The 18,016-nt window shown below is 36.9% G+C and overlaps 1 protein-coding gene across 1 annotated transcript in view; it reads left to right on the top strand.

The window, feature by feature from the left end:
• The window catches only part of LOC127621416 (F-box/LRR-repeat protein 17-like), a 331,319-nt gene extending 322,822 nt beyond the window's left edge, over positions 1-8,497 (top strand). The window contains exon 10 of the mRNA XM_052094995.1: positions 5,084-8,497. Coding sequence (XP_051950955.1) covers positions 5,084-5,221 — 138 coding nt within the window. The 3' untranslated portion in view covers positions 5,222-8,497. The remainder of the gene's footprint in view (positions 1-5,083) is intronic.
• Positions 8,498-18,016: the final 9,519 nt, after the last annotated feature.

Below are 18,016 nucleotides of genomic sequence, written 5' to 3'. Positions count from 1 at the left end.
ATGATATTTAAATGATATTTATATGACATTTTTAATGAATTACATTAAAAATGTAATTTCCAGCACAGAATTCTATTAAACACAGAATTTGAGATGTGCTGGAAATGATGCTGTGGTGGGGTTTCAGAATGAAAGTCCCAAAGTTGAAATAAAAAAAGTGGCAAGTAAAAGTATGTGAACCCTTTGGAATGACCTGCATTTATGTGTAAATTTGTCTTAAAATCTGGTTTTACCTTCATCTAAGTTACAATAATGAACAAACAAAATCAGTTTTAACTAATAACACACAAATTATTGTGTTGTTCATGTACATTTTGAATACATCATTCAAACTTTCATAGTGTAGGTTGGAAAAAGTATGTGAACCCCTAGGCTTATGACATCAACAAAAGCTAATTAGATTCAGGGGTTGGCAAACCTGGCATCCAATTAATGAAACAAGATTGGAGGTGTGGGTTAAAGCTACTTTGATCACTCAAACATTCTGAGTTTGTTATTTACAAGAAACATCTGCTGACGTGGACAAAGACTTGATCAAGAATAGTTGATTTCCATAAAGCTGGAACGGTTACAAAGTTATCTTGAAGAGTTTAGATGTTCATCTGTCCACAGTTAGACAAACTGTCTATAAATGGAGATGATTTAGTACTATAGGTACTCTCACTAGAAGTGGCCGTTAGATATTCATCTGTCCACAGTTAGACAAACTGTCTATAAATGGAGATGATTTAGTACTATAGGTACTCTCTCTAGAAGTGGCCGTTAGATATTCATCTGTCCACAGTGAGACAAACTGTCTATAAATGGAGATGATTTAGTACTATAGGTACTCTCACTAGAAGTGGCCGTTAGATATTCATCTGTCCACAGTTAGACAAACTGTCTATAAATGGAGATGATTTAGTACTATAGGTACTCTCTCTAGAAGTGGCCGTCCAGTCACGATGACTCAAAGGGAATACCGTAGAATGATCAATGAGGTAAAGAAGACCCCTAGAGTGAAAGATAAAGACTTGAAGGAATCATTGGAACTGGTTAACATCTCTGTTCATGAGTCTACTGTACAGAAAACATTAAACAGTTATGGTGTTCATGGCAGGACATCAGGAATGAAGCAGCTGCTTTCCAACAAAAACATGACTGTGCGCCTGAAGTTTGCCAAAGACCACCTTGACACTCCACAACACTACTGGAAACATTTGTGTAATGATGAAACTAAGGTTGAATTGTTTGGGAAGAACATGCAGCACTATGCATGGCACAAAAAGGGCACCGAATAACAACATGAAAACATCATCCCATCGGTGAAGTACGATGGAGGGAGCATCATGATTTGGGGATGCTAATGGCATCATCGAGGGGAAAATGAAATCCAAAGTTAATCAAGATGTCCTACAGGATAATGTCAGGGTGGCAGCTGAAGCTCAGAAGACGTTGGGTGATGTGATCTAAACATCGAAGTAAACCCTCTACAGAATGGCCTTAATAAAGAAAATCCCCCTTTTGGAGAGTCCCAGTCAGAGTCCAGACTTGAACCCAATAGAGATGCTGTGGAATGACCTCAAGAGAGGCGTTCACACCAAACATCCTAAGAATACGTCTAATTCAGTTTAGACGTATTCTTAGGATGTTTGGTGTTGCAGTTCTGTATGGAAGAATGATCCAAAATTCCTTCTGAACATTGTGCAGGTCTAATCCGCATCTATCAGGAAGGCTTGACTGAGGTTATTGCTGCCAAAGGAGGATCGACCTGTTATTAAATCCAAGGGTTCACTTACTTTCTTCACAGCACGGTGTATGTTTAATGGGGTGCGTTCAATAAAGACATGAAAGATTATAATTGTGTTTGTCTACATTTGTGACTTTAATGAAGATCACATTTTATGACCAATTCATCCAGAAAACCAGCTAATTCCAAAGGGTTCACATACTTGTTCTTGCCACTGTATAATGTCACCCACATATTTGCCAAATATGTTTTTTTTTTTCCTAAATGAAATATCTCCGGTTAAAGCCAGACTTTAATGCTACAGGAGATTACAGCAAAAACATTTCTATCCTCAATCACTTCGAGCAGGTTTCGTCCTGTATGTGTTTTTTGGTTTTTTGACATGAGGGTTTTTTGGGGACTTTGAACTCATGGAAATATGACCTGTACTGAAAATGTTTTATCGTGGTAGGCAGGTTGCAGGCAGCTTTAGTACCGCAGTAAATCTGTGTCTGTTTAAGTCTGAGCTCAACTCAAGCTCTGAGCCTCACACTCCAACAAACCTTTTTACCATCATACAGTGTTAGCTTTGAGCTCAGGACCGTATTTTAACGGAGGAATGAGCGTGTGTTTAGATTGACTGTACCCACATCATGCATCTAATTGAAGAAGTGAAATGTAATCAGAGAGAGACGTTTAATGACGGGCGATGAAGCAACAACAAATCAGTCGACAGGGAATATTCTGCGTGAATCGCCTTTATTTGACATCATATTAGCTGCGCTAGAATATGTTTGACATGTTCCGAACCACACGGACCAAATCTCTTCTGTCCTAGAACACAACATCACATCTCCTGTCAGATAATATTACAAAGTCCTCTGATCCAAACACTAAAGTCTTTGACTTCTATTAGAAAATAAGAATAGTCCTGGAGATGTAGGCCTGCAATTGTTTAGATCTCTGAAACATGAAAAGCCTCAAATCTCGAGTGATATCGCCGCGGGGACGTCCTTGGCAAAATACAACGTGCTCAATTTAAGATATTGCAGAATCTGTTTGGTTATAAAGCTTCGTGCACTACCATAAATGCATATACTCAGACGTCTCATGCATATGTTTGCGTATGTCTTTCATCTCGTAAATGAGACAGCCGGTGCGTTTTTAATTTGTTTTTAATTAGCAGAAAATCTATTTCTTCTATCATGCATGGCTAAACTAGAAGTTGTAGCTGCACGTGACATGGACTTTCAAGCTCGATGCATGAAATAAAAGTCTTATATCAGTAATGATGTATTGCATTCTTTTATTTTAGATATATATATGTGTGTGTATTTAGTGTAAGTGATTTAGAGCTCTAACCCTATGGATTAAAATGTGGTGCATGTTAAGACGTTTATCCAACACATATGAATGACATGAAATTCTTCAGAAAAACGTATTTGCGATTTTTTGATTTCATTAAGTTAAATAATTTTCATGTTTTTCTGCATACTGTAAAAGTTCATGACTGATTAAAGCGGAGGCCACATGTGAATGAGGACGAAGACAAGCGTCTGTTCTCGTCCGATTAAAGACACAAACATTTGAATGTTTTGAAAGCGCCCCAGAGTCTCAGTGTTTACAATTTTGTGGGAATCGATCTGAATAGGAGAAAGTGTTTTGAAAACCATTACATCACTTTTAACCCTCCTGTGGTATCTGCTCATTTTTGACCAAAATATATTTTTAAATGTAATTAAAAAAATTTCCATTATCTGAGCAGTTCAAGACTTGTTGGCTTTCCTCCATTTCCCATCTGAATATACACGCCAAAAATTGGGCTTGATTCGATGATTCTAAGTGGTCTTTGAAAAAGCGACACCTTTGGGTTTTTTTTGCGGTCAGAATTGACCGAAGATTGAAAATGTATGAGAAAGACAATTTTTTTAAATCTGTCAAATACAATCGATAAATCTGCCACAATAAAAACAGACAGAAATTACAGGGTGAGACTCTAAAACATCCTCAGTGCAAAACATACACACAAACACACACTTACACTCACACTCACTCACACACAAACGCACACTCATGCCCACACACACGCTCAAGCACACTCACGATCACTCACACACACACACACACATACACACATACTCACACACACAAATACTCACACACACACTCACAAACGCCCACTCACATACACACTCACATACATACTCTCACACACACTCACATGCACACACACACACTCACATGCACACACACACACTCACATGCACGCACACACACACTCACATACACACACACACACTCACATACGCACACACACACTCACATACACACACACTCACGCACAGACACTCTCACACTCACACACATACACACACACACTCACACACGCTCAAGCACACTCACGCTCACTCACGCACACACATACTCACACACACACTCACAAACGCCCACTCACATACACACTCACATACATATTCACACACACACACTCACAAACGCCCACTCACATACACACTCACATACGCACACACACACACACACACACACACACACGCACATACACTTGCGCACACACACACACTCACGCATAGACACTTGCGCACCCACACACACACTCACACGCATTCTTCTGTTTTATCCTCTAATTGAATTATCATAGTTTTGCAGTTCATTTTCTGACATTATTATGATTTAATGAGTTATTAATGAATGTTTGATATAAATGATTGGTATTAAATGTTTATTCTGTGTGTTTGTAACATCATGGTCAGGTTTGATCGCAGCAGAATGACATTAACTGTAAAAACTGACACTTCAAATCCATTTAAATGATAAACTTTGACAATGTTTGACTATATATCGAATGCAGATCTTGTGATAAATATAAAATAAGTTTATAATAATTCATCAGACTGCACAGTGTGTGTCTACAATCATCTACAGTTACTGGCGTCACATGATGATCAACTCATTATTTACATTTTATTCACCCGATGACAGAAATCTGCCTCATTTTATGCCACATTCTCATATTTAACTTATAGAAGTGTAGCTTCTGACATTTTACATTTTTCCCAAAAATGTGCTTATTTGTAAATAAGATCAAAATAGCATAAAATCCCAAAAGAAATTCACAATTTTATTGTTCTTCAGGAACAAAAATGGTATCATCATCAGATTAAACATCTGAACCTTCTGGTCAAAAATGACCACGAATACCAAAAGGAGGTGCCGTTTGTCAATACAATAGGAGGGTTTTGGGAAATCATGAAGTATTGATTATCTGCTTGTGAACATGATGTGATCCTTTATAGGAAAAAGGGAATGTGTGAAATGAAAAATAAACCCGTGTGTGTGTGTTTGTTTTGTTTGCAGGTGAACGAGGAGACGGTGGAGAGACTGGTTCTGCAGTATCCTCACATTGTGTTCAGTACAGTGATGCAGGACTGTAAGAGGACGCTGGAGAGAGCCTATCAGATGGGCTGGAGCCCCAACACATCCACCGCATCCTAACACACACACACACACACACACACACACGGCTGCAGAATCATTAACATTTATTTTACTTTCTTTTAAGAAACACCATTATGCAGCAGAAACATCAATATAGTGCTGGAGTCGTTTGAAATGAACATGTATTTACACTAGTCGTGAACATTTAGGAGTTATTCTGATGTAACATTTATCAGAACATTTATAGCATATTGAGTGAATCACATGAAACCTGTCGAGAACATGTCAGATCATATTTCACCCCAACAACAGAAGAATGCAATAAGAAATTACATTTTGCATCAACAAAATGAAGCCTATTGTTAGTAGCATTAGCAATTAGCTATTTTCCTCTCAAATTCTCATTACCGCAATGCATATCGGGAGTTTTAATTTTAAGTTTTGCATTTTGATTTTGTGTCAACAAAATTAATTATATTACTAGTAACATTGAAGTTTTTGTAGTTTTTTTGTTTGTTTTTTGCATTTTGATATTCTGAAGTTTTCCTTTTTTATTTTAACATATATATATATAGCATTAACTATATTAAGCCTATTGTTAGTAACATTTTGTAACATATTTTCTCCTCAAATTGTCATTACCGTAATGTGTCCAGTTTTTTTCCATTTTTGAATTCTCATTACCGTAATGTGTCCAGTTTTTTTCCATTTTTGAATTCTCATTACCGTAATGCATCCAGACGTTTTCATTTTTTAATTCTCATACCGTAATGCGCCCAGATGTTTTCCATTTTTGAATTCTCATTACCGTAATGCATCCAGACGTTTTCATTTTTGAATTCTCATTACCGTAATGCGCCCAGATGTTTTCCGTTCTTGAATTCTCATTACCGTAATGCATCCAGATGTTTCCATTTTTGAATTCTCATTACCATAATGCATCCAGATGTTTTCATTTTTGAATTCTCATTACCGTAATGCATCCAGATGTTTTCATTTTTGAATTCTCATTACCGTAATGCATCCAGATGTTTTCATTTTTGAATTCTCATGACCGTAATGCATCCAGATGTTTTCATTTTTGAATTCTCATTACCATAATGCATCCAGATGTTTCTATTTTTGAATTCTCTTTACCGTAATGCATCCAGATGTTTTCCGTTTTTGAATTCTCATTACCGTAATGCATCCAGATGTTTTCATTTTTGAATTCTCATACCGTAATGCACCCAGACGTTTTCATTTTTGAATTCTCATACCGTAATGCACCCAGATGTTTCCATTTTTGAATTCTCATTACCGTAATGCATCCAGACGTTTTCATTTTTGAATTCTCATTACCGTAATGTGCCCAGATGTTTTCCGTTCTTGAATTCTCATTACCGCAATGCATCCAGGTGTTTCCGTTTTTGAATTCTCATTACCGTAATGCATCCAGATGTTTTCATTTTTGAATTCTCATTACCGTAATGCATCCAGATGTTTTCATTTTTGAATTCTCATTACCGTAATGCATCCAGATGTTTTCATTTTTGAATTCTCATGACCGTAATGCATCCAGATGTTTTCCGTTTTTGAATTCTCATTACCGTAATGCATCCAGATGTTTTCATTTTTGAATTCTCATACCGTAATGCGCCCAGACGTTTTCATTTTTGAATTCTCATACCGTAATGCGCCCAGATGTTTTCCATTTTTGAATTCTCATTACCGTAATGCATCCAGACGTTTTCATTTTTGAATTCTCATTACCGTAATGCGCCCAGATGTTTTCCGTTCTTGAATTCTCATTACCGTAATGCATCCAGATGTTTCCATTTTTTAATTCTCATTACCGTAATGCATCCAGACGTTTTCATTTTTGAATTCTCATTACCGTAATGCGCCCTGATGTTTCCATTTTTGAATTCTCATTACCGTAATGCATCCAGATGTTTCCATTTTTGAATTCTCATTACCATAATGCGCCCAGATGTTTTCCGTTTTTGATTCGCATTAGATTCGAATTACTGAAATAAATACTAAAATGATGTTTAAATACAGTTTACATAATATCTGTCTTTTCTTGTTTTTCTCCCCCCACCCCTTTTGTATCTGTGTGTCCTAAAAATCTGATTCATTTTCATTAAATTGTAATATCTTATTTCCTCCCTTTAATTTTAGGTTGAAACATGGCCTGAACATGTTCATAATTTTCACGACATTCACTTCTGTAGTCAGTTTGGTTTGTTATTATGCAGAAGACACATCAATGAAGTGGTGGAGTATTTACAGTAGGAGTTATATAGGAGTCATTCTGATTTAACATGCATTTATTAAGATAGTTTTTTTTACAATGTGACGTTGTTTTCATGGCAAAAGCATTTAATTCTGATTACTGTAATGCATCGGTCCCCAAACCACTAGCATGATGTTTAAATACTTTAGAGTTCAAATAATGCATCATCATTTTTTGGGCATAAAATAATGACAATTCTTGTCTTAAAAATCAGCTTCATTTTCTTATTTCTTGCTTTAGACAGGTTTTATGTGATTCATCCCTTTAGACATCAGTTTAGTTTGTTAATAGTTTGGTCTTTGTTCAGTTAAATACAATGCACTTTCATTAGAAGTCTCTCTCTCTCTCTCTCTCTCTCTCTCTCTCTCTCTCTCAGAAGAATGACATAAAACATTCTCAACATGACTGTTTGGAGAAAATGTTTAGACTGTTTGCTGATTGGCCATGAAACTCTCTGGCATGTTGAGTTTAACGTTTGGACTGTGTTAAGAGCGAGTTAGACTTTAAATATTTCCGTGTAAATGCTCGAGACTTGTGAGAGTAAATGTTTTGAAGAATGTGATCATGACTCAGTCAGCACTGATCAGAGCGTATATGTGTCACAGTATGTGTATGCGATATAGATATGTAATGCCTTCTGTTGTTGATTTCGTTTGAAGATAACGTTGTTTACTTTCGTGATACTGTAACCAGTGGTTTGGAGTTGGTTTTGGTTGTTTAATGATGATGTAGGATTGTTTTCTTTCTTTTAAGGAAACTCATATACACCATATGGAATTCTGCATAACCTATGAATATTTGATGATGCCGGGCTGTGATGTATTCGCCTGAAATGTAACCAATGAGAGCAGTTTGAAGTAGAGCGGTTAGTTACTGTACTCATCTACCCGTCTTCTGTTCCACAACTTGCCTGTGATGTTTTCTCGTTCAGACGACCAGGGTATTTTTCTATGCTATATAATAGCTGATGCCTGTAATAGCGCTCGCACTGTCACACATGAAGGGAATGAAGACTTTAGTTACAGCGTTCCCTTTTACTGTTATTGAGTCAATTAAAAAACACAATTCTACTTCAATGGCTCCTGGTGTCATTTCAATTGATCAAGTGTCGTGTGTTGGTGTGTTTGGAAAGATATAAACCAGAAAGTTCACGTGAAGAACATCTCATTTGATGCATCTGTAACGGGAAAATCCAGGCATTCATGCAGTTTTACACATGCGACACTCATCGCATGTTCATGAATTAAATATTGTGCATACAGCTCCCAATAAGAGTGGCAGTACGCTTGGCTCATTTTAACCCTTTAAGCTCTGAAGGTGTTTTTTAAAGATTTCCTGTTTCAGTGGCATACCCAAAATTAAAGGCTTATAACTCGACAAAAAAAAAAAACAACAAATCAAGGAGGGTCAAGTGTTTGGTATCATTGTAAAGAAAACTTTTCAGATACTTTCATGATATTGATTATGATTCTGAGACTCTCAGCCTAAGAAACCGCATGCAGACATGATTTTAGTCATGAGATTTCACAGAATGAGTTTCATTCTGTGTCATTTGAGTCATCATTGAGTCTGTGTCGTGTATTTGGTGCCATCTCCTGGTGGTCATATGTAACATTGTGCTTCATGTGGATTATCTAATGATCTATACATCTGATTATCTTGTGTGTGGACTCGATTGAAAGATAATCACAGACTCTAAATAATGATACGTGATATTTTATATTCCGTTTATTCTTCGTTAAGTTATAAGTGAAAACGCAGCATATAAGCAACATCAACATAATTTTCAAAGACATACTTATTATTCATTTATAATAATAAGTATATTATTATTAATTACACTTTCTATGAAGTCTGTATTTATAATGCATATAAGTGTATTCTTAATGCATTCCAATGCATGTATAACACCTTATAATAATCATTGTAATATGTTGTATTGTCTCGTAAATAATTGTAACAACAGTTAAAATATTATATAATACTAATCTATTTATGGTTATAACTTTTAAGAGTATACTGCATTATAACACCTGATGAACACCACACTTTTCTAAAATTGTTATAATGTATTATATGTCTCATATTTTGACATTGTTTATTTAAGATCAAAACCTGGACAATATCTTCCTACATCTTATGAGGGGTCTTTTACCATTTTAAAATCAAATGGCAAATGCATTATTTTCTTATAAAGGATTGTGACACATTATAAAGCCTTTTGGATGTTTACAAGTGGTCTTTGTCTGCTTTAAATAAAGTAATAAAAGCTACAGTATCTCTTCTTTAAACGGCCATAAGATATTGTAAGACACATTTGTGTTGAACATTTTTATTGTAATACTTAGAAAATAAAGTATTTAGTAAAATCAACAAAACCCCATAACAATATTTCAGATGTAAAAGAGGTATCAGCTTAAACATTCAAATGATCAGAGGAAACACTCAAAATGCCAGGCACTGTAAATGATAATCTTCATTTGCATTCTGGGAATGTACAAAGTCAAAAGACAGTTTATTATAAGGTATTATGCATGCATTATAATGCATTAAGAACACGCTTATAATGCATTATTCTGTAAATACAGGTTTCATTGTGTTATAATGCATCGTAATCTTAGTTATAATCACATATAGGTTGAGTATTATATTATAACTATTGTTTATAACTATTGAAAATACATGTTATAAGGTTTATTATAAGGAATTAAGAACACGCTTATAATGCATTATACTGTAAATACATGTTTAATTGTGTTATAATGCATCGTAATCTTAGTTATAACCTCATATAGGTCAAGCATTATATTATAACTGCTGTTACACTCATTTATGAGAAAATACAACATGTTATAAGGTTTATTATAATGCATTAATTGTGTGTTATAATGCATTATATAATATAAATACAGGCTTCATAGTAAGTGTTACTGTTACTCGCTATATTTTTGTCTTCGTTGACCGTGGAAACGCACCATTTTAAGACTAAAACAAATCTACAGTATAGCTAAATCAACTCACTTCTTTTCGCTGTTTTCCTTTGCTGTAAACAACGCACGCTTCCGCGTTCGTCACTGCTCAACGGAGCTTACGCTACGCCTACGTCACACGCCTGAACTCGCCTCTCTCGTGAACGCGTGGACTGCCGTTACCGGAAGCCAGTGATTATAGTGTATAAAGTTATAAATATGGATATTGTTCTTACAGAAATGCTTCGCTTCAGAAGACCTTTATTATCTGCGTTGTGGTCAGCGCCATGTTGTTTGGTCACATGACTCTGTGTGTTAAAAGTTTAACCCTTTACTGACCGCACTCCTGAACTGAGATCAGTCGGTTTAAATTCATTTAAATGATGTGTTGTTTAAAGCAAAGCCAGAATACGATGTCCACGCATGCGTACGCGGGGTCTCAGGATGTTAAATACGCCCTTGTTTCCTGTCTGAATAAGTTTACTTTGACAGTTATTGTTATATTGTTATATTTCATCTGCGCTATACTGCTTTAGGAAGCAACAATGAAAACAGTGTTATAATTCTCATGAGACTTTCTGCTCCAAACCACAGACTGACATTTGACCCCTTGACCTCCTGGGGCAACTGACTGACAGTGTCTCAGTGTCTTCCCCTGATGAACTTTAACCCTTGGACACCCTCATTAAAGGCCAGACAACAAACTAGATGAGCTTGTGCCTCTTGTACACTGACTGAACATCTAAACATGTCTTATGTTTGTTGTAGCATGTAGTAGTGACGCACAGACATGTCCAATCGTGCAAATTGCATTATCATTTTCCTGGCAAGGGTTAATGCACAACATCCATTTTATGTCCAAATAAGTGACAACTTTGAGCGATAGATTATCCATTGTTTACGTACTGTATATTTTATCCAGTGAGAATTATCCTTCATGTTGATTTATGCAGACTGTACAAGGCCATACAGACTAAAATACACTCTTTTATTGTACTCCAGCTTCACACGGCATTGATTGTGACAGACACGTGCATTAGTGAAATATTGATTAAGCTGTTGATCTGTTTCGAGTCTTTTACTTCCTGTTCAGCTCTATCTGGGAAGGTTAAAAGCGTCTGTTTGATGCCTGAGGAAAAACCTTCAGAAAGAGACGGGTGTCCACAACTGTCCAGCTGAATATTTACATCTCTAAATATTCATGAGCTCATTAAACTCTAAACGGGTTATCAAAATCTCATCGCAGTGGCCAAAATGGAAAAAAATGGCATGCTTGTTTTTTCAAAAACATCCAAAAGTGTCCTCATGGAGACTTAAAAAGGACTTTATCGCCATTAGGCCAAACAGTTCTGAGCACTTCCACTTGAACACGGATTATTACTGTATGATTACCCTCCTGAAACCCGGTGTACACATGCGTTGACATTACGTTTTGGCTTCGCTATATCCTATGCATAATTACTATTCATTTAAACCAACTGATCTCAGTTCAGGAGACTCAGTGCTGTCATTAAAGGGTTCAGTTTTAGACGTACCGAGTCATGTGACCAAAGTACATGGCGCCAATCTTCAGCATAGTCTGTTTTTGGGAGCCATGCCAACAAAATGACCTCCGGTAAGAAACGTAATTAATCTTTTTACATTGAAACTGGTTTGAGTTAAAAGATTAGAGTTTGTAGTTTCATGCAATATGCCATTTAAAAAATGTCATAGATTTTTTGCGAAACAGGGCGCTGCTAAACACAATGACCACACTCGTGGACAATAGGCTCATTTTCAGTTAAAATACCCAATATTTATTTACTGTATATTATCACATTGAGAATAAACATATTCATCTAAAAACTGTCTTTCAGAGGCTTTATATGGTGTTATGATGATAATAAGATGCATTTCAAACTGTTCTGAGACCAGTGCAGACAGACAGCACACTGGAGGTTAAGTCATGCACTAAATAGGGAGCAAGGGAGCATCCTATAGCTCTCCTATAACTGTTCTGAGACCAGTGCAGACAGACAGCACACTGGAGGTTAAGTCATGCACTAAATAGGGAGCAAGGGAGCATCCTATAGCTCTCCTATAACTGTTCTGAGACCAGTGCAGACAGACAGCACACTGGAGGTTAAGTCATGCACTAAATAGGGAGCAAGGGAGCATCCTATAGCTCTCCTATAACTGTTCTGAGACCAGTGCAGACAGACAGCACACTGGAGGTTAAGTCATGCACTAAATAGGGAGCAAGGGAGCATCCTATATCTCTCTATGCAGTTAAGTGTTCACTCCTAAAATCTGATCAAAAGTTCAGTTTCGGGTTGCAGATGATGTTTGGATCACTCAATGATCATCAGTTCATAGATTCAACATTTATAATTCATTTTATTTGAACATGATTGACAGTGATTGGATGATGCTGGACATTAAGCCCCGTTCACACCGCCAGCAACATCACGTGAGACAGCGACACCATCCCATTCATTTTCAATGAGAGCACAGCGACTTCCGGCAACACGAGCTGTCACGGCCATTGGAGAGCGACAAGACAATTTCAACTTTATGCAAATGACGAGTGACATTCGCGAGCGACTACCAAAGACAGTGAAGAGGTCTAAATGGTCAAACTGGTCTTAACTGGTCAAAATAACAAAAAGAGATTTCACTTCGAATAATGCAAAGAAAATAAGTTCATATTCATTTATAAACAACACAATATTAATGTTTTAACTTAGAGTTCAGTAATCAATATTTGCTTGAATAATCCTGATTTACAATCGCCGCTGTCGTGTGTCTTGGCATGCCCTCTGCCAGTCTTGCACATTGCAGTTGGGCGACTTTATGCCACTCCTGCTGCAAAAATTCAAGCATCTTGTCTTTGTTTGATGGCTTGTGGACGTCCATCATCTTCTTGATCACATTCTAGAGATGTTCAATGGGGTTCAGGTCTGGAGTGGAGTGGTGGTGGTGGCGTAGTGGTGTAGTGGGCTAAAGCACATAACTGGTAATCAGAAGGTCGCTGGTTTGATCCCCACAGTCACCACCATTGTGTCCTTGAGTAAGACACTTAACTCCAGGTTGCTCCGGGGGGATTGTCCCTGTAATAAGTGCACTGTAAGTCACTTTGGATAAAAGTGTCTGCCAAATGCAGAAATGTAAATAAATGGAGATTGGGCTGGCCATGACAAAGTCTTGATCCGGTGCTCCTCCATCCACACCTTGATTGACCCGCTGTGTGGCATGGAGCATTGTCCTGCTGGAAAAACCAATCCTCAGATTTGGGGAACATTGTCAGAACAGAAGGAAGTAAGATTTCTTTCAGGATAATCTTGAATCTGTGCATGCAGAATTGTGACTTTTAGCTTTTTTGAAAAAGTTCTACACATTCACCGCATGTTTGTTTATTAAATATTTCGTCTCCTCAACGGAGATCAGTCGGTTTAAATGAAATGATGCATTGCATATAGCAAAGCCCAAATACAACGTGCATGCGTAAACTGTTTGTGGCCAGTCAGTATAAACGCCACAGATTCATTACTCAAAGCTGTCAGTTTCATCCTCTAGTTGTCTAAAGGAGCACTACACAGGGCGCTTCATATCACTACACAGTGCCAAACCAAAAGTGCCTAGCCTGCATAGTGAAGGCCTCATATTAAGATGTTACTGTAAGTCGTCGTAGTTCGCCGCGCCAGTCAGCCAAACGCTGTCATCTCAGTTTAATACTCCGCCCATCCATACGCCATTTCTGAAGGCCAAATTGAGGGCTTCCAAAATCTAGTTAGCTTTGTTTACTGACCTTTCCATCCATTCAAACGGTCTGTCACCAGACAACATGTTATCATGCATCGTCAACAAAAGTGTGCTATGCGGCTTAAAACCTCGAGACATACATCAATACATCAGCCGTCCGTCTGACCTTCTTGCATTCGCTTTGTCGAGCATCTCACTGGATCGTTTGACATGAGCATCAAAACAGATTTGTTTTGCGTTCTTGTGTCTGCTGAATGGCAGATTTGTGAATCTTGAGGTGACACTGTCTCCGGTTCAGTTTCTCTTATAAATGTCTCATTTCATGGCTGACAGGTTCCATCTTCAACATTCACGTGACGATTTTCAAAAATGACACTGTTACTCTTACAAACATCCATTTCTGTTATCCACGATCGAATTAAAGCTGTAAATGTATTTCAGCATGTTAGATTTGGTATTTCAGATATCAATAAAATAAAGAGTAATTAAAGATATCTTAAAAGGCTTTCTTACTATGTACAATAGATGAAGCCCATATTTATAATGGATTGTAAAGTCATTAATAATGATTCATGATACACCTTATAACACATTTTAACTTCTCATAAATAATGTTATAACTACTGTTATAATACATTATAAGACTTCCTCTATTCATAGTTATCCTTTAGAGTATAATGTGTTATAACACAAGCAACATCCAATGTTAACACAGCAGAAGTTAATAAAGTTAATGTTATAATTACTGTTATAATACATTATAAGACTTCCTCTATTCATAGTTATACTTTAGAGTATAATGTGTTATAACACAAGCAACATTCAATGTTAACACAGCAGAAGTAATTAATGTTATAATTACTGTTATAATACATTAGACTTCCTCTATTCATAGTTATACTTTAGAGTATAATGTGTTATAACACAAGAGACATTCAATGTTAACACAGCAGAAGTTAATAAAGTTAATGTTATAAGCGCATTATAAGACTTCCCCTATTCATAGTTATACTTTAGAGTATAATGTGTTATAACACAAGAGACATTCAATGTTAACACAGCAGAAGTTAATAAAGTTAATGTTATAAGCGCATTATAAGACTTCCCCTATTCATAGTTATACTTTAGAGAATAATGTGTTATAACACATGAGACATTCAATGTTAATACAGCAGAAGTTAATAAAGTTAATGTTATAAGCGCATTATAACACTTCCTCTATTCATAGTTATACTTTAGAGTATAATGTGTTATAACACAAGATACATTCAATGTCAACACAGCAGAAGTTAATAAAGTTAATGTTATAAGCGCTGTATAATGTAAACAGTCTAAACACTTTATAACATGATCATATTATAAGTTTTCTTGGACTGCTTTAAGTGAAGTTATAAAAGAAATATCTTCTTATAAATTGGAATGGAAGAATATTTATGTTATATTTAGAAGTTATTTATAAATCAGATGCACAAACTTTAAAGTTGATTGAATAGAGTTCAGTGTAGAATCAGTTTGAGTAGTTTTTATTCTTGTGTGTGTTTACATGTCTTCAACATACATATGTTTTAGTTTATGATATATTTTAATCTTATAGCTTCACAAGTGTTTTTTATAATATCTCAATATTTACATTAAATGTGTGTTATTTTGTATTTTGTGTGGTGTTTATAACTTCCAGCATGAGTTGTAACGTCTTATAACCACTTATAAATATCTTATAGATGTTTATAAGAACACATTGCTTTTGTCACTTTATTTAACTTGTGCATATAAAATGAGATGTTGCTGGTGTTATAATGCATTATATAGCTATGAACAGGTCATTATTATGATGTATTATAACCGAAGTTATAAATATTTATGAGAAGTTATAACATAGTATAAGGTGTATAATGCGTTATAATGCCTTTATAATCCATTATAAATATGGGCTTCATAGAAAATGTTACTCAATAACAGTAATTTAGTTGTTATCAGGAATGGATGTTTGTTCTGGTAATAATGTGATGATTGATATAAAACGAGGTTTAGCCACAGTACAGAAATGGCCAAAAAGGACCTTATGTAGACAAAACGTCTGTCATTCGCAGACTTAAAATCATAAGTGAACAGTTATCAGAGGACTCCTGTCCTGTTTCATCATTCACAAATGTAAAATCCCGAATGGGAGAGTTCATGCGATTATTTTAATTGGGCAGGTGAAGCCACAGAATTCATCACAAAGGTTAATTAATATCTCACAGAGCATTGAAATGCTGTACAGTGTGTCGACATCTCTTGCTCTTTCCCTTTTAATTTAGTATTTTTCCCCAATCTCTTCATTATCATGCACGATGTGTTGCTCATATGCAGATGTGGGAATAGATGACATTTCAAAGTACTTATTTGTGCAAATCTTTGTTTTAGATTGTAAAGGTCGCAGTATAAAACCCACTTGCATCTTTTTAACGGAACCTACAGTCTCACCAAGCTGAAGTCATCTTTTATAGTCACAGATCTTAAATACATCCATTGAGATACAGTATGTGTGTATATATAACTTCTTAAGGTATCTGACCGATCACTGTGACATCACTGTGCAGCATCACTGTGACATCACTGTGCAGCTTTACTGTGACATCACTGTGCAGCATCACTGTGACATCACTGTGCAGCATTACTGTGACATCACTGTGCAGCTTTACTGTGACATCACTGTGCAGCATCACTGTGACATCACTGTGCAACATCACTGTGACATCACTGTGACATCACTGTGCAACATCACTGTGACATCACTGTGCAACATCACTGTGCAACATCACTGTGCAACATCACTGTGACATCACTGTGCAGCATCACTGTGACATCACTGTGCAGCATCACTGTGACATCACTGCGCAACATCACTGTGACATCACTGCGCAGCATTACTGTGACATCACTGTGCAGCATCACTGTGACATCACTGCGCAACATCACTGTGACATCACTGCGCAGCATTACTGTGACATCACTGTGCAGCATCACTGTGACATCACTGTGACATCACTGTGCAGCATCACTGTGACATCACTGTGCAACATCACTGTGACATCACTGTGCAGCATTACTGTGACATCACTGTGCAGCATCACTGTGACATCACTGTGACATCACTGTGCAGCATCACTGTGACATCACTGTGCAACATCACTGTGACATCACTGTGCAGCATCACTGTGCAGCATCACTGTGACATCACTGTGCAACATCACTGTGCAACATCACTGTGACATCACTGTGCAACATCACTGTGACATCACTGTGCAACATCACTGTGACATCACTGTGACATTATTGTGCAGCATCACTGTGACATCACTGTGACATTATTGTGCAGCATCACTGTGACATCACTGTGACATTATTGTGCAGCATCACTGTGACATCACTGTGACATTATTGTGCAGCATCACTGTGACATTATTGTGCAGCATCACTGTGACATCACTGTGGCATCACTGTGACATCACTGTGACATTATTGTGCAGCATCACTGTGACATCACTGTGACATTATTGTGCAGCATCACTGTGACATTATTGTGCAGCATCACTGTGACATCACTGTGACATCACTGTGGCATCACTGTGGCATCACTGTGCAGCATCACTGTGACATCACTGTGACATTATTGTGCAGCATCACTGTGACATTATTGTGCAGCATCACTGTGACATCACTGTGACATCACTGTGGCATCACTGTGGCATCACTGTGCAGCATCACTGTGACATCACTGTGACATTATTGTGCAGCATCACTGTGACATTATTGTGCAGCATCACTGTGACATCACTGTGACATTATTGTGCAGCATCACTGTGACATTATTGTGCAGCA

This window comes from Xyrauchen texanus, chromosome 27 (assembly GCF_025860055.1).
Source record: "Xyrauchen texanus isolate HMW12.3.18 chromosome 27, RBS_HiC_50CHRs, whole genome shotgun sequence".
Taxonomy (NCBI): domain Eukaryota; kingdom Metazoa; phylum Chordata; class Actinopteri; order Cypriniformes; family Catostomidae; genus Xyrauchen; species Xyrauchen texanus.
The sequence above is the reverse complement of the archived record's forward strand: the minus strand, read 5'-3'. Positions and strand labels throughout refer to the sequence as shown.